The following is an 18,462-nucleotide window of genomic DNA, read 5'->3' on the forward strand; positions in this document are numbered from 1 at the left end:
CAAGGCTCATCCCATATATTTTAGATGCTTTCCTAGGATGAGTTACATTCTAAAAGTATCACTTCCTCTGTAGTGCACTGACTACCCTGTGCACTACAGATATTTACAGTTGTTCAAATCCCTCTCTCCTTAAATATATATTATTTTTCCTGGTCTATTTATGACCTGTCAATTTAGAATTTAAGGTTTCTGAAGCAAGGATCGTCTTTCTTCATACATAGATGTGCAGTAAACAGAACAAAAGTATAATGACTGTAGCCTTTGTTTGTTGCCACATTACAAAACATTAACAATGATAATAATATTACGAATACTGGAAGCATATCTTAAAAAAAAAAAAAGTAAAGAAAAAAAAAGATTTGTCACAGCCACTGCATGTAACGTAACATTAAGAGGTTAGATATGGTGACCAACCAAATAGGAAGCTTTGTCCTGCTTACAAAGTCTGCCCTTGTTGTGGTTATGGACTCTGATCTGTTACAGCAGCAATAAATTTTGTTCATGGTCCTCAGATTTCACAAAGAAAGTGAAAGAGGACAACTATAATATTGACTCCAGTCCTTAATTAAAAAAAAAAAAAAAAGAGAGAGAGAATGAGAACAAAAAAAAAAAAAAGAAAATGAGAACAAGAAAAAGAATGAGAACAAAAAGAAGAGAATGAGAAGAAAAAAAAAAAAGGAAAAGAAGAAGAAAGAGAAAGCCTTTTGAACAGAGGGTGAGGACAAGCAGAGTTCATCTGTATCCAGCAAATATTTTCAGAGCTGGGCAATGCTTCCTTTCCAGGTGACCATATCTTTCACAAGGTATTCTTAGTTCCAGAATTTGCAATGGAAGAGAGCCATTTCTCTGTCACGCTGTAAATCATATACTGCAGGGAAAACTTGGCTGTTGGGATGCTCTGAATGGGCTGTATATTCCCATTCTGTTTTTCCCTTGATCTCAGTGATGACATATTGGATTTGGCAATGTCACAAGGAAAAAGGAGATTCAGGTAAAGGTGAGAGTCATGTTTGGGAGGAAAGGCTGTCCTTAGGAAATAAAGTGCAGGTAGCCTCATAGTGAAGAGAATTACAGAACTTTGTCATGCCATCAGATGCAGAGGGTAAAGTAAAACAATAGAAGTCAGTCTGCTGCACTTGCATAACTGCATCTCTGGATTAAACATAAACAGATTAAACATTAACCTGTAAAATATTACTACAATACTACTTCAGACACCAACCATTATGACTTTCAGAAACTTTAGATACCCTTTTCATTGAGTAAAAATATAATTAACCAAGTAACACACACCTCATCAATATTACTTTCAACCCTTCTGTATAGAACTACTGATGCACAATTTAAAATATCACTGCACACATCAGTCCCTTTAGCATGCACTGTCCTCAACTAAACACGATATCACTTCACCTGTATTCACACCGACCTGTCCTCACACTCCATCTGCAGTATTTTCAAAACAGTATACATTCCTTTGCAGACTTCCTCTAATTCAATAAAACCTTCTCAAGAAAAACCAATCACATGAGTAATTTATGTAGTTGTACAGGTACAGCTTAATAGCCTTAATCAAATTACTATGCTACATACAAAAGCACATTTACACAGAAGAGCTTCCTTTCATGAATCAATAAATGCTGAAAACATAACTTCAAGAAAAACTTGCAAATAAAGAGGAAAAAAAAGGGTAAAATAACAAAATAAGGTAATTACCTATCTCCCTTTGGTTTTCTTTTTTGTACTGTCTTCCCTTTGGGTCGTCTTTCACTTCCTAAACAGGGGCTCCCACCAGGGCCTGTTACCCGTATTGATTCAAGGCCTTTGGAAGATTTCTTATAAGTAAATTCCACTGGTTCTCCTTCTTTTAGGCTTCTAAATCCTTCCATGTAAAGCTTGCTCTGCAAATAGGAAAAACACTCTTGGTTACCACTGTCTTAAAAACAACATTTACATTCATAATCAACGGGACAAATTATTCTGTCTACTATTCTAAAATACATACAGGTTGAGTAACAGCTTCCTCTGCATGAGCTAGCAGACAATACCACAAATTTTAGTCCTGGATACACTAAAAACACTGTTCAACGCTGAACAAGTAATGTGTTTTTCTTTTTCAGCGTGAACAGAATTGAAATATTTTCCTCATCTATGTTGAATACTATTGATCTAAGAAGTCAGAGGAGTGCTGCAACCTTAAAAATTCTAGGACAGCTGTAAGTGAAAAATCTTGTAAAATGAAATGGGAAGTACAGATCTGTATTTTCATTCAAAGAAAAAGAAATTATTAACACAAGAACAAGTGAAATAAATACTAATATGTTGTCTGATATTACATAGTAGCAACACGATCTTGGATCAACTGAAATCAACAGAAGCTCACCACTGATTTTAATGTAATGAAAATTGTAATATTGATTCCTATAAATTACATACAATAATTAATCTGCAACCCAGGACCAAAGTGATGAATTTAACTCTTAAATAAAATGACTATCAAGTTAAGTTAGACAAGTTATTTTTTGGGAAAAAAAATAAAATACAATAGACACTGCTTGTCCTAACCATTTATTTTAGAAGATATACATTAAATGAGTGAGATCAATTGGACTTACAGAATATTTTACAACACCTCTGTCCATTTCCAAATGCATTCTTGTATTTTTTATACAAGAGTTACAAAACACGTTTTATTCTTCTGCTCCTGAACTCTTGAAAAACAAAGAGCAATTTCTGGGTTGATACTTATCAGCTCTCTAACACTCACTTGGCTGTGTCATGCAATTAAAGAGGGAATCTTCACCACAGGTACAGTCCCACTCAATTACATATCAAAAAGAGCCAAGTGACGTTTGACTAAGTCACATCCACTGCCCCCATGTCCAACTAGAGAATGTGTTGACGTAACAGATTCACAGAATCATTAAGATTAGAAAAGATTTCTAAGATCTTCTAGTCCAACTGTCTATCTACCACCAAAATTTATTGGCTGTAGGATGGATACCAGAGAGTGGTGGTCAGTGGCTCAGCGTCTGTATGCAGACCAGCAATAAATGGTGTCCCACAGGGGGTCAGTGCTGGGACCGAGACTCTTTAGCATCTTCATCAGTGACATCAACAGGAAACATACCAATACCTTCTGTGGATCTTGTGTAGATATCCAGAGGGAGAATCAGTTGTGCAAACACTGGGATTTGAGCCAGCTTAGGTACTGTGGGGTATTCCCCACAGACTTTTAACTGCTGTTTGATAAGACAGTGGGTCACCTCTAATGGCTGTGCCACCACTGCCTGGCCCATGCAGTGACTGGAACACTTTTACACACAAAATAGCACGATACACTTCTGTTTTGGCATTTAAATCCCATGTCTGGGAGCTGTTTAGATGTTTTCCCCTGTAGGCTGACAACGTTATCTTCACAGACTTTTAACAGAGCACAAGAACAAAAGCTGAGTGAGTCCATACAGAAAAAGAGGCGTCCTCTTCCCAAGGATAACTGAAGAAAGGACAAGAAGCAACAGGCTTGAACTGTGTTAAGGGAAGTTTAATTTGATGTAAGGATAAGTCACTCAGTATGAGAAGAATTAAACAGGGAAGCCTGAGATGTGGTCAAGTTCCCCTTGATGGAAACAGCTAAGACTTGGCTTTACAGGGCGCTGAATAACTTAACCCAAGGTCCTGCCTTTTACAAAAAGCTGGACTAGACTACCTCAATAGGCCCCTTCCAACCACACTCTTTATGACTCAGATATGCTGGAGCTCAGTCATACACAGTATAATGTAGAACAGCATTTGTGCAGCAACTAAATTAAAAATTAAAAGAAATATTCCCAGTTATTTTGTAACGAAACTATGTCAAAGAACACGCGCATATTTGCTTGAAAGAGCTCAAATACCTGATCAACCAAGTCTACTCAGCAACAACCATTCATAATGCACCAAGAAATTTCTAACATTAGTCTGACAGAGAGATTCAGTTACTTGTTTTTTTCCAGCAGTGTAAAGTAAGCACCACAGTTCCACTGGTTAGAGAAAGGCTAATTTTTGGCTATTTTTGTTTATCCAGTTGCACAGCTCTAGCACATGCGGCTCTTCCAAAAAATGTTTTAAGCGTTATTAAGCATTAAGACAAATAATTGACAGGGAAGACCGTAGTTCTATATAAACCAATAAACCATCCAGCATTATTTCAGGCAAGACTTCCATTCTGATGTCTGCACAGCAGTAAAGGAATCTGACACAGTGAAGACACACCAAAATTCACAACATGCTCAGAAGATGACACTACTGCTTGAAACAACAGATTTTGCCAGTGCCATTAATCCATCTGTAGGCCCATCCATACCTCCTCAACAGCCATGAGGGAAATCTTGGTAAAAGGTAAGTATTTTGTCCCCAGATAACGCATATCATTAACTGTTTCAGAATCAGGCCATTATTACAAAACAGGCGTCTGCTTATCACAAAGGGAACCTCAAGCAGATAAACACAAGCCTGAATTTTTCTCTAATACAGAATATGGCATGGATGTTACTGTCTCTTTGTTTAATTACAACTTAGTGAACATACAGGCAAGTTCACAGCAAGACTTTTTCCTTTCCAACTCTCAGTTTATAAAATAAACACCAAGAGGCTGATATCTGATATGCACATAATGTTGTATCTTCTGCTTTACTTCAAAAGAAAAAAGTACTTACTTAAACCTAAGACAGGCCATCATCAGTAGCCAAAAATGTTTCCATTTCTTGTCATTTCGCTTCTAACAACAGAATTTTCACTTCCAAATAATGCATACCTAGAAGAGGTTTTTTTTAAAGTATCCTTACAAGCTGAAGTTATGGTACAATTATCATGCTTTCATAAACCATTAAGCATTTTTTGAATGCTTTTTTCCCCAAGCCCTTTTTGTAGCAGCAAAGGTTAAAAAAAACCACAGTCCAAATGACTTGCACAGCGCCCTCCTTCAATGCACCTCAACAGCTTATCAATGCTACAGATGGATACGGTGTACTTTGACTTACTATGTGAACGTGTACAACACTGTCAGCCTGCTCATAGATTCTCTGTGGGTGCAGTAACAACTGAAAAAATTGGCATTTGGAAACCAGAAAAGAATAAAGAAATAAAAAATAAAAAGTTTAAAACCCTTAAGAGTCTTTCTCAACTCTGATGAAGAGCTGGACAAAAAATGTCTCTAAAGTTGATAATTTAACATGAGGAGTCCTAACTCAGTATTTTCCTCGCATTACTTAAACAAATAAAACTCCCACAATTAAAAGCAGCCAGAATTTCAAGTCAGTGAACCATTCCTAGAGCCCTGAATGGGGTGTATGGGCACACTGCCAATGAAGAAAGAAAACTTAAAAGCACCATGCTTTTACCCCTTTCTCTCTTTCAACAGTCACAGACTTAGCTGTTATTTTTACCAGAAGTCAATACAGTGGCTTCAGACAGTTTAGTGTTTTTTTTGTCAGTTTTTTTTTCTTTTTTTTGACAGTGCCATTTAAGATTGTGTTTTGTTGTTTTTTTTTTTAAAAAGACTTCCAATTATTTCTTGATATTTGAGCTCACAGTGTAACATCTTACACATCTCCTTACAAGCAGCAGCTTGGCCCAAAAAGCTGTGAACTTCGCAACAGTAATAACTACCAAAAAAAAAAAAAAAAAAAAAAAAAAAAAAAAAAATCGGAGTGAAAAACCCACGATCACAAGTTCCTGAAAAGTACTGCTTAGTGTGAATCAAATCCCAAAATATAACAAATATAAACTGTATTAGCAAGTCTGTCCCAGAGAAAAATAGCATTTCTTTTACAGTGTCAGGGAGTGCTTGCAACACGCCCTACAAAAGAGAGGAAGTTTGGAATTCAGGCTCGTTCCAGGGGTCTGATCACTGATATTCAGTGTGTATTACTTTTATTAATATGTCCAGGGGGTCAGGAGAACAGGTTCCCAGCATGTGTCTCCTCAGCACTTCTCTGCCGCTTCTAGCTGGGGCTGTAAACAACTGCTGGGGCAGGCATTAAATTCTTGGGGGCAGGGAATTATTTGGTGGCAATTCTGCTTAGATCATTTATTTTCTGTATCTCTCATTTCTGCCTCTTTTTATCTAGTGATTGATTGATTGCTCTGTACAATGACCAGATGCCACCAGTATGCTGGGTTTCACAAAGTAGGAAAATGGTTTTCCCTCTGAAATTACCTACAATTAAATCCAGATACGAAGGATAGCATCCTGAAGCCCAGCCACGCTAAAGGACTAGTGCAAGTGTCCACCAAATTTCATTTTAGGATGTTTGTAAAGATATTTTTGCAGACCAAATGCTAAAACAAACAAAAAAATGCACTGTGTTAAACAATAGCCTCTCAAAGAGCAGCAAGTCACTCTGCATTTACATTGAACCCGAAGGCTGTCCATCCATGCAACAATCTAACCTCTTGCCACTCTTCCCTCCCCACTCCCTGCTCCTGCTGACCTTAAAGGTCTTTTCCTGCTCCTAGAGGCTTATCTTGCACCAAATCTGGCACTTCTCAGTCCTCCCCATAAGCCAATTTAACCCACTAATCTGACAGGAAACAAATGCAGTTTAAAAAAAAAAAAAAAAAAAAGGAAAAAAAGAAAAAGGTGAGGGGGAGGAGTAAGAGGAAGAGGAAATGGGGATAGATTTCTGTTTTTCCAGTGAGCTAAATCTGTTCACTGAATGGTTCAATGAGCTCCAGGGTGCACATAGTGGACTACAGTGCAGCTACTGAAATTAGGATGTGCAACTTAGTATTTAATGTTAAAAGAAAACCAAAAACATCAAACAACCGAAAACCCAAAACCCACCACCACAAACAAAAAAAACCCCACGACTGGCTACAGTACCTAATTTGCAGTTTGATTACAAAAAATATTTCTAATTTTACTTGAAAAATAAAGCTATTAAGATTTTCTGGCATTTCTCGAAGACTTGCATTTCAGGTGTCAATCAGTGAAAAGCCACCTATACAACACACAGACGACAGTTACTAGGCAGGGGAAGCAATTTCATGAAACTTTAAAATAGAGAAAGAACTGGTACCGAGGCAGGTACAGCAGTGCAACTGGCACACCACAGTTTCACATCCTTATTTACTTGGAATTTGTTTCTGTCTTGCATTTCTTTCTTAGCTTCTCTGCTCTTCCTTCCTTTCACATTACCTTTTCACTACCAAAAGCCCTGCTAGGATACACTCAGTCCTCTGTTAGAAAGAGACATGTAATTTCTCAACGTTCTCTTCGTTTTTCATTACATGGTATTCAAGTTGAACCTCCTCTCCATTTAAGCCTCTAGTGGGTCAGTTTACCCAAGTCCACAGACTGGTTCTCCTCATTCAACAAAATTAAGCCTTAAAAAAAAAAAACAAAACTATTGATTTTTTATCTTCTGATTTAAACCAAATTAACTGAGTCTATGCCTTGTCTCCGTTTCTTAAAACAATTAATTTTTCTATAATGTCATCAATTGTTTGCAAATAACATGACTTCTATCCTGAATTACAGTTCTGGGAAGAAAATTAGAAAATATAACGTCCAGAAATATCTCATCATTATAACAATATAATTATAATTCGTGCTTAAATAACAGTCTGGCCTAATACAGTCAAACTTTAGTGATACTATTCCAACTAGTATTTCTTGTAATATTATTACTACACACTCTGTATATAAATCCTTAGATAGAAGTCTACAGCAGGTCGGCCATGATTACTTCCCAATGTGATCTGATCAAACATACTCCACTGCATTGTTTATTTCTTTACACAGCACCACTTCATTCATTTTCTTCATAATTTTCAGTATTTGAGTTCAGGTCACAAATGCTACTTGACTGTGTTTCTGCTGCCTTTATATCTGATTACACATTCAGCACCAGCTGTTTTAGTTTTGTATAGTCATGAAAAGAATCTGGATAATAAACATCTCATTTGCTTCTCCCTAATCTCACCCTGCTTTCTAACCATATTAAGTACAATTTTCTGTTACAGCATAGCACCCATAGGACTAGTCTTCTACTACTAGTTATTGCCTTTCCTTTACTCAGAACATTTGTGTTAGAATGTGTACCATCCTCTTTCACCCAATTTTCCTTCTTCTCAACATGAAAATGACACTGGTCTCTTTTCTCATTTCTTAGTTTACTTGTTTTCTCACCAGTCATGCCAGCAACAAGGTAACAGTTTTAGGACACAGTTCAGATGGTTCAGAGAGACGGTTCCTCTTCCCCAGCCTCAGCCTCACACTACCGACCCAGAAAGAAAACCGTTCATCTATTCTTGGTTATGTAAGGCTTTTTGCTGTGCTCCAGATGAATCAGGTCTCCACAGAGCCAAAAAACCACCAGCACACCTCAGCAGAAGCTGCTGTGTGAGAATGCAGCTGTGGCAGGTAAGGAGAGACCACCCCATGCTGCACACTGTTTCTTTTGATTGCATCTCACCACAGTAAGTCCTGGGCCTTTTCTTCCGGAGTAGGGGACTGCATCAAGACTCTTTGAAACACCAAAAAACAAACAAAAAACATGTGGATCACCAGAAAATCCATGAGTGCCACTAAATCTGGTTCTCTCATTTCTTCTATGGGGGATACAAATGGACCAAAATCTGCCTGGTGAATCTAACAGAGCTTTCTCCCTTTTGGCACCTCTCCCATGAGTTTAACGGTGAGAGACAGCACACAATATGGCTATGATTCACTCTTGTTAAAAATACATCGAATACAGTGTGAACACAGTCATCCCCTAAAAGATCTAGAAATCAGCAAATTTCAACTTCAATAGAGTCCCATAAGCATAGATAGAACTGCAAGAGCACAGGAAGATGCAATTTACAACCCACATACTTTGCTGCATTTTCCACGCACTTAGAATTTGCTCCAGTAGAAAGCACAAGTCAATGGTACAGTTATTTCACCTAAAACTAAACCACAACTTCCTTCAGATTTACTACACCTTTTTGGTGTAATTAACCATATATTCAGAAGCAACTGCAGCACCCTCATTTTCCCTGCCTGCCATACTGTCTACAGCCTTCGTTCCTGTGCTTCTCTACTCATTTCCTAGCATGCAATGACAATCCCTATACCAAATATAAAGCCGTATAAAGCACTTCCTTGCCACCTCCTGTCATCTCAAGAGACTACATATAATTAAAAAAAAAAAATCAGGCCCAGACTGTGCTGTGCTAATTCAAGTGTAACAGGATCTCCTTACATGCACCTTTCCCTTTTCCTGCACTTCCTGGAAAAGGGCCATATTTTCACACTGCAAACCCTTAACTTCAATCTCTGTGAAGCTGTCCTTAACCTTTAAATTGCATTTCAACCAAGGCTGAAAAATAATACCAGGAAAAAGCAAAGAGGTTTAAATGCCTTTGTGTGTCCTAGTTTTACGTGAGAAAACTGTGTGTTTCACAATTGGCAATTACAGCAGTCACAGACTGACACACATAAGCAGTGTTTTTTACAAATGACTTAACATGTTAGTACAGAGACAGTTCAGCTCACCACGTTCTCATGGCAAAACATACTAAAACTATATCATTTGTCTCTTTCTTTCTGAAGCGTGGTATAACAGCTAACTACCAACTACTAAGGAACAGCAGCTTGTGGGGAGACAGTATAGGAGTGATGCTGGTAGGTTAAACCGGTTACAAGCCAAACATACCATGGACAGAATGGATCTTACTTGGGAACAGTAAGTTGGGTAGAACTGGAGAAGTGGGAAAGGATGGAGCTGAACAAGATGAATGTGGTTGGATCCTGCTGGATCTCAGGAACTTGAAGTGGTCAAGACGCAGAGCATAAGGCAATGGAAGGACTGGGCCCTATCATAAGATAAGGGGTGAAGCTTACAAGGAGTGAGCTGGGGCAACAGCCTGACTGGAGATTCAAGCTTAAACCCATTCCTATATTGTCAATGGCCAACTGTTACAGAGGTTACTGGTTCTCAAATGAACAGATTTGTCTCTCTTCCTAGACTGTGAAAGCACAGGCGCAGCTAAGGCCCTAGAAGCAGAAGTCCATCTCTGCTACCACCTCCTTTCTTCCTTTGTCTTCCCTTACCCTGGCTGGTCCCACCTATCTGTGGACTGGAGCCCGAAGAACCAACCAGTTATATCCTGTCCATAGGAGGAGGAAAGGAGTGACCAAATTTCCAAAGATCCATTTACATATCCTCACACCACCACCACCGGGCCCTAAGCTGAACAGTACAGCCTGAGAGACTTGTGACACCAATCTTGTGGGTCCTCACCTCAGAAAATCCATATCCTCAACAAGGAGGATGCTTTCTGAAAGCCACCATCAATTGCATTAGTGTAAAGACCTTCCATACTTGAGCAACCTCTTCTAATTCTTCAGAAAGAAAAAAGCTGCCTCAAAGATATTGTGAAAAAGGGAGCGAGAAAGTAAGCAAGCATAGATGATACTTCAGTCAACTGAGAATCACTAAGCCCTAAGCAATCCAGAGACAAAAATCCATTATCTTGTAAAAAGGAACCTCTCTCAAATTGTTCTCAAGTTTTCAGGCAAATATTTTTTTTCCTTTTATAGTATAGATGTCCTCAACACCTGCTGAGGACTCACACTGCACTGCACAAGGTCCTGCACAAATCATACGGGCATGGCTTATCAGCAGGAAATATACAGATTGTTAAATCATTTGGAGCTCAGAATCTACATTTGCTATTTTTTTTTTAATTCAATTAAATTGTCAATACACAAGTGAAACAAAAGTAGAATACTGCTTAGAATATTTGTTTACCAAAAGTCAAACTCACCACCAAGACTTAACACATGCAGAAATGACAAAACATGTGGGGCTAGAAAGTAAGTGCTCATAAAGCAGAGAGGTGATAAAAAGGTTGAATTTTCAGTTTTATTTAAAATTACTTTCACAACATAATCCTGCACTACAAAAGCACAATTAAACAGCAGCGTTTACACTGTATTAACAACTCCTGACTTAGGATTCAAGTTGTCTAGTATTTCTAAGGGCTTTTTTTCTTCAGTTGGTTTGTATTATGGTTAATCCTCCTTAGCTGTTCTTGTACAGCAAAAGATGCACTCACTGATCTTTCAATTTTTTTAATCAAGAACTTCCTACAGCATTCCATCTGTTCTGTCAGAACTATAAATACTATCTGAAGGACCTAATCAATACCTGCATAAAATAACAGTTGTCTTTGAAGAAGAACGAGCATCTGGTTATTTTATACTTCAAACCTTCAACACTTTCTTTGGAGAAGAGAGAATGGAAGATCATCTGAGCACATCATAGTTAAAGTACTAGAGAGAAATGAAAACCAGTAATAAATGTCTAACGGTCTGGACCTAACAGGAAATGAGGGGGTGATTTCAAGTCAAATTACTTTTAGAAATACATAGCAATGAAAGGAGATAATGTTCATGATTGGAAAATTAACTTGAACTTATTACTCTGGTGCATATTTATAACTTCACTGTGAAATAGTTCTCTAAATAGTTGCATTTTAAAAGCTAATGGAAGTTGCTGGTTGTTGGAGGAAGACATTTTGTTACCAAAGCATAACCAGTTTGGTATTTATTTCTTAACAAAAACACTTCCCAGATTTCAATGAAGCACCTCTGAATTTGCTGCCATACAAATGGGAAAACAACATTTAAGATAAAACCTCTCCAAAGCAAATGGAAGAAATTAAAGAGTCCTTTATTGAAGACAAGATTTTTACTGCCAAGGATAAACCTTGTTACCAGAGGTATTGTGGAAGTACTCAGGAACACCTAAAAAATTTGACTTTTAAAATAATATCACTACCAAATTTTATTTTATGAGGAAGTAATTGTGAAATTGGAGTGTCATGCATATGCTGCATTTATCAACTAACAGTAATGCAGGCTTCTGCTCAGATCACATAATGCCTAAATACTACTTAAGACTCCAATATTGAATCTGTCAATTTACACCCCAGTTGTACCATGCTAAGCCAACAAACATAAATGCTTCACAAAGACTCCTAAATGTGGATCAGATCAGCAGCAGTACAATGATCTGAAGGAATTCTTTAAGGACAACTCCTCTTGCAATCTGTCAACACAACTCTCATAAATACTTACAGGAAAGAGGACCCAAAATCATTAGCCTCTAACTCTGAATCTGTTTGCTTAAGTGAGCTTGCTATGCATCAAAGATGCATGACCCTACAAAACGTAGGCAAGTGATTAGTTCTGATGTAATTACAAGGCAAATATTCCACTACAGAAATTCTTCCAAACACAAACATATGGTCTACCTCCATCATTTGATAATATCTTTTCAATGTCACAACCTGAGCCACAGACCCTCCTCATTCTTCTTTATTGAGAGCCTAGTGTTTTGTAGGGTCCCAACTCCATGTGCAACATACTCAGTTTTCTAATATCATCAGTGCAGATTCTACTCCACTAACAACATGCAAACATCTTCTGTCCTAAGCATCCCTTTTCAGACCAAGATATCACAAGACAGGGATACTGGCTTTGCAGCACCTCCCCTCCACCAACAGCTCAGAACCCCCCAAGAAACTAACTTATGATAAAGGGACAAAGAAAGAAATGATAATACAGTTTATATCTGTATTACTCCTTTATGAGTCCAATCAAAGTTGCCTGCTCCCTGACTGTTTGAATACTAGAAGCAAACAAATTCCAAGCTCCCTTTTTCACTGGACTGTTTGAAAAAGAAAGCTCCAAAGGCTAAAACCAGAAAGACATCAGATAGTAACTAACATGCAAGAAGCACAGCTGAATTGTGGGTGAAAACAATAAATTCCATGTATTATTTCTTTATTTGGACTCTCCAGTGACAGCTACATAAGATTACAGCATCACAGAATGGTTTGGACTGGAAGGGACTTCAAAGATCATTAAGTTACAAACTCCTGCCATGGGCAGGGCTGCAAACCACGAGATCAGGCTGCCCAGGGCTCCATCCAACCTGGCCTTCAACACCCCTAGGGATGGGGCATACACAGCTTTCTCTGGGCAGTCTGCGCCAGTGCATACGAGTAAAGAATTTCCTCTTAACATTCAACTTCAATCTTGCCATTTTTAGTTTAAGACCATTCCCATTTTTACTACCACTGTCAGACTATGAAGATAAAATCATGTGTGGTTCAAAGCACAGTGTGTGATGCTGGGAGATGATCACGTAATTCGATAAATATGAATTAAACTACGATAAGTGAAATGGCGTTGGAGTTTCAACTGCAACTTCAATTTCAGAGCCCTCTACAGTTTTTCTTTTTGACTATACAAATTCAGCTTTCCCTTATCACAATTCATATACACATGTATATACACGTGCATGCATGTGCATATGCATGCAATTTAAAGCTAGCTCTAGATGTTCTGTGAACATCTCTTGTACACGTTATGCTATTGGAGAGCAGTTACATTGCAGTATTAAACCACAAGGGCTTTTTTCATCCAGGCACTACCTACACTGAGTACACGTGCCCAGCACCTTCAATATTTTCAGGGCTAGGGGCCTCTCTGCTGTATATTAATGTCTTCAGACAGATGTGCAGTGTGTTCAGGGACAGGGAGAGAAAGGCAAAGCACACAGCTGTGCACGTGCTCACAGACCTTCCATTACTGACACCACCAGCTCCAAACATCCACCCACTCTACTGTGTACAGTCCTAGGGCAGCTCTCACCCCATCAAAAGAACCCTGATTAAAAATATATATATTAAAAAAAAAAAAAAAAGGTTAAAGGCTTAAAATGCACCCTCACCAGCAGTTTCCAAAGACAGCCTACCTGGGGAGGAAGCTAACAGAACCAGGAGAAGGAAGGCTGTTCAGCAATTACTTAAACTGTGGTTACCTGAACTCTAGCAATACATTCATCTGAACAGGTCAGCATCCGTTTATGCAGTTTCTGACTTTCATTTCTAACAACAAATAGCTGTGGAGATGCAGTGAAGTAAAACTTACCCAGAAAAAAATAAAAAAAGCTATGTATGGGAATAATATAGCTTTCTCTAAGTGAGGTTTTGGAAGACAGTAGATGAAACTGCTACATGAAATAACCTGAAAACCTCCAGTAGGAACATGGTAAATGCTTAAGAGTCAATACACACGGAAGATCTGTTACCACTGTCATAAGCACATCCAAAAATACCACACTTCCCAAAATTATTTTTAACAGCCTTAAGTAGTAGGAAGTAGACTGTTATGGACTCAAGTAACAGTCCCACCTGCAAAGCTGTTATTGCTGCCCTTCAGTTAGACCCCTGAAAGCACTACAATGCAAAATTAGAAGATAGATGTAAGTACTTGTGATGAGAACAGAGCAGGCACAGTTTTTTATTTCCACACTCACTTTTTTAATTGAGATTTTGCTCACTCAGTCAAAGATTATAGAATCATAGAATCACAGGTTTGGAAAGGATCTATAAGATCATCGAGTCCAACCGTTCTCCTATTACCACTGCTACCACAAGCCTCTAAACCATATCTCGTAGCTCCTCACCCAGACACCTTTGAACACTGCCAGGGATGGTGACTCCACTACCTCCCAGGACAGCCATTCCTGTTGCCTGACCACCCTGTGAGAGAAAAAGTTTTTCCTTGTGTCTAATCTAAACCTCTTCTGGTACAACTTGCAGGTATTTCCTCGGGTCCTGTTTATTGCCTGGGAAAGACTGTCTCCACGTGACGCAGAAGATTGCCACGGATATGAAAGGGGAGGATTGGAATCTACTGGTTGTCATCTAGGCTGCATACAACAAAACAGAGAAAATACAGACATGGACTGCACATCCTCCTCTTGCCAAGAGAGGAGTCCTGAGAGCCCTGCTTGCACACTGATACACAGAGATGAGCTGGGGAGCAGATCCGCTTTAGCCAAAAGGGAACACAAACAACAGAGAATTTTGCTTTCTCTTAGAATACACGTGCAGGATTAAAGCATAGATGAGCAGATGAGAATGCCACTGACTAAATGACAAATAAGGTACTGATACCCAAGCTAGCTTAAGATCTCTGGAAAAAAAAGTTCCACCCATTTTGGGTAACACGAAAAATACGTCTCTAATCATACAGACACCATCTAAGAAAATGTTCTGTGGTAGAGTCTTTGCATTTTTGTTCACAAATGTAACCCAATACATCTATTCGACATTCTGAACAATTTAAAAATACACTACTAATGGCCTTATCCCTTAAGAACTGCACTAATCCCAGAAGCCAATCACAGCAATGCAGCATGGAGAAGACAACCACACTTTCACACGTCCGCTTTTAGTGTTAGTGAACACCATGACTACAGAGGTGCACACGAGACTACATGAGCTGCTCACCACGCACAAACAGCTGGCTGGTTGTGCAGCATTGCACAATTGTGGGTTGTGGCCACACCATGGCTCTCAAGAACAAATCAACAAAACAGCTTCTCTCCTTATAGCTACACAGTACTTCTGTATCCCCCAAATCACTTAGAAATGACCATTAAGTCATGCAAATAGTCGTTAAGAAAAAAAGGAAAGCTCACATTTATGGCTAGTCACCTGTGAAGTTTCTGCAGCTCATATACATTGTAGGACTTCTTATGGCTGGCTTTGTTTTGTGGACACAGGAATATTTCATCCAAGAAATACCTTCATATTAATCAGGTGCATAAATGACTGCTCCGTAGACTGGTAAGATATTTTTGAGATAACAAATTTTAAGACAAATTAATAAGAAAATAGAAAGTTAGGATTTTTAAAGTTAACACAAATTAGTTTGATTAACCACTCAGATTTTCTTTCCATAGGATCAAGTCCCTGAAGCTAACAATGAGAAACTTGAAAGAGTTTTCTGAGAAGAGCTCCTGGCAGACAGTTAGGACACCAAAATGCACAGAGGTACCATGGCCACAGACACAGGGCTGCAGGATGCATGACTCTCCACATCCCATGCTTCCCTCTCCTGTAAGTCACTGAAACTAGAACAGCTGAATAGGCAAGAATGAAGATGACTAAAGCATTCACGTTTTCAGTTCAAGTGTAGATTTAGAAGAGTTGAACAATAAACTACCAAACAGATACCCATGCACTGCCAAGTAGTGTCATTTTCAGCCTTAATCAACATAATCTCAACCGACTGAAAAGCTTGCTTACACATTAAAAATGAGGCCTGATTTGTGCTGTTAGAACTATACTGCAGTATTTGTTAAGGTCTGTCCTTAGTCAAAAATTTCCAGATATCTTGTTTTACCAGAACTGGAAGACCCAGCTCTGTGCAGGCAAAGCTACTTCACAGAGTTCACAGCTTTGCCTGTGATTTGCTGCCTCCTTCTTCCATGTATTTATGCTGATTTAGATTTGTGGGATGCTGCTGTTCCTTAGGTGTAGCTTTTAAAAACTAACAATCCCCCTGCACTACTTCTGAGATGATAGAGATGGAAAATGAGTGTCTGAAAATGTTCCTTGATTTTGCCATCATGGAAAACATGTACTGCAAATGGACTCAGAAATGCTTAAATCACAGATCTCTCTCTCTCTCTCTCTCTCACTTATCCAATCTTTGGGGTTTCTACCATCGCTCCTTCACTGATACCACACAGAATGAAAGTATCACATTCAGAGTCAAAACCAGCAGCAGTCATTTGTTGCCTGGTGAAAAGGGCATGGTACTAACTATGCACTCCAGTAGCTCTCCAAACCTCCACTGAGCCAAAAGGAGATTCATTCACCACATCTCAGAGTTGACACTATTACTACTAGAAAGATGGCGATCAGTGATGCTCCTCTGAGATCTGAAAAACTTTACCTACTACTATATTAAAAACCTGGTACGTATATGAACATTTGCTACATCTGTTTCATGTGCTTTTCCTGCCTCAGATGGTATTGCTGCACAGTTCCTGATACAGCCTGCCCCCAAATCTTGAAAACCTTCTGACTCAGTCGTATTCTAATTACCAGGCATATTTTTAGCTTCTTTAACATGCTTCAACGTCAGAGCTTGACAAGAATTTCTAATAAAGAAATTGAAATATGATTAATAATGTGTTTAGATTTATAGCACATATTAGTTACCTTTTACACTGCAACATGTTCTACCCACAACTGCTTGTAACACTCGGATGCTACTGGCTTTTGCTCCATTACAAGAAGGTCCCCACAGAAGTTTTTTGGTTAAATATGATGTTCTGGTTTTTAAAAATAGAAGTAAAAATAACAAACTAACTGCTCATGAAACAAGAATGCTTGACTTTTATACAGTAGCTTGAATCTACAGTATCTTACTAAATTTCTAGGATTACACATGGACAATGATAGGGACATACATCTCTGCAGATATATACAGGCAACCTAGTTTCAGAAACTATTTCTATACTGACAGTAAAAGTAAGATACTAGAATTATTCATGTAAACTCATTAAAGTCATTTTTAATTTAAGTAATTACATTCTCAGTAAAAGGGAGTCACTCCATTTTGCTCTTCCCTGCTCCAGATGCAATTCCTTCCTCCACACTGTGTACCCAACTCTAGCATTCACCTGAGTCATCATCAGTTTAAGCAGCTACACCACACGAAATTAGCTCTACAGATAACACTTTCAAACAGGTACAGCTTGCCTGACTGTCTCATGAGAGACCCTGGGCCAGTGCAAAAAGACTAAAGATTGTTCCTTCTGCTGCAGCTGTCCTAAACAGGCTAAACTCTGTCACATCATAACTTCAGAGTACCAGTCACTTGAATCTTTAAAGGACAGATGAAGTTTAATAAACAAAGACAATTTTAAAATGTTTTTCTTTGTGGCCATCTCATTAAAACAGTCATAAACTATGTTAAGAATTCAGAAGGAAAGGGTTGAACAGTTCACAGAAAATCTGGAATTTCTAAGAAAATCCTTCTGTCAATAATCATGAAGAGAAGCACAGACTTCTCGAGACAAGAGATTTTCAATGTAAAAACATTTCATTGGAGAATGTTTGTATCAATATACCAATTCCATACAATTCATATCTGACACAATGTCCTAACCTCATTACTCAACAGCAGATGAATCAAAATGCTCATTCTTTTCTGTCCCTTTCTCCTATCACCTTCACACTGCCACTAACAAAGCCACTGCTTTAACTTAACATTGCGGATTAGCAAATGCTAGCATATTGAATCAGAGATGGTAACTACCATCAGCATAAGTCTCAGTAAAGAGCTGAGCTTCTTAGTAGCTAAAAACAAATATAAAGCAGGAATGAAAAACATTTCTGAGAAAAATGTCACAATTACTAAGCACTGGATCACAGGTCTTAAAAATTATTGCCATGAGATTTCACTCCTCCCCTCCCCCCCAAAAATCACACAGATACTAATCAGTATCCAAACAGCCTACAGACAGAGCAGTGCTGTACACACAATGTGCTGATTTCTCCCACTACAAAATGTGTATTACCTATAGCTCACCCAGGATTTTGAAAACATACAAGAAG

General features: G+C 38.5%; 1 protein-coding gene across 16 annotated transcripts in view; it reads right to left on the bottom strand.

The window, feature by feature from the left end:
- The window catches only part of LIN28B (lin-28 RNA binding posttranscriptional regulator B), a 90,715-nt gene that overhangs the window by 36,762 nt on the left and 35,491 nt on the right, over positions 1–18,462 (bottom strand). For all 16 annotated transcript variants that reach the window (XM_031610730.2, XM_031610729.2, XM_090135944.1 and 13 more), the window contains one exon: positions 1,717–1,901. In XM_031610730.2, the coding sequence (XP_031466590.1) occupies positions 1,717–1,901 (185 nt within the window). The remainder of the gene's footprint in view (positions 1–1,716; positions 1,902–18,462) is intronic.

Source organism: Phasianus colchicus, chromosome 2, assembly GCF_987193195.1.
Source record: "Phasianus colchicus chromosome 2, bPhaCol1.hap1.1, whole genome shotgun sequence".
In the NCBI taxonomy this organism is placed as follows: domain Eukaryota; kingdom Metazoa; phylum Chordata; class Aves; order Galliformes; family Phasianidae; genus Phasianus; species Phasianus colchicus.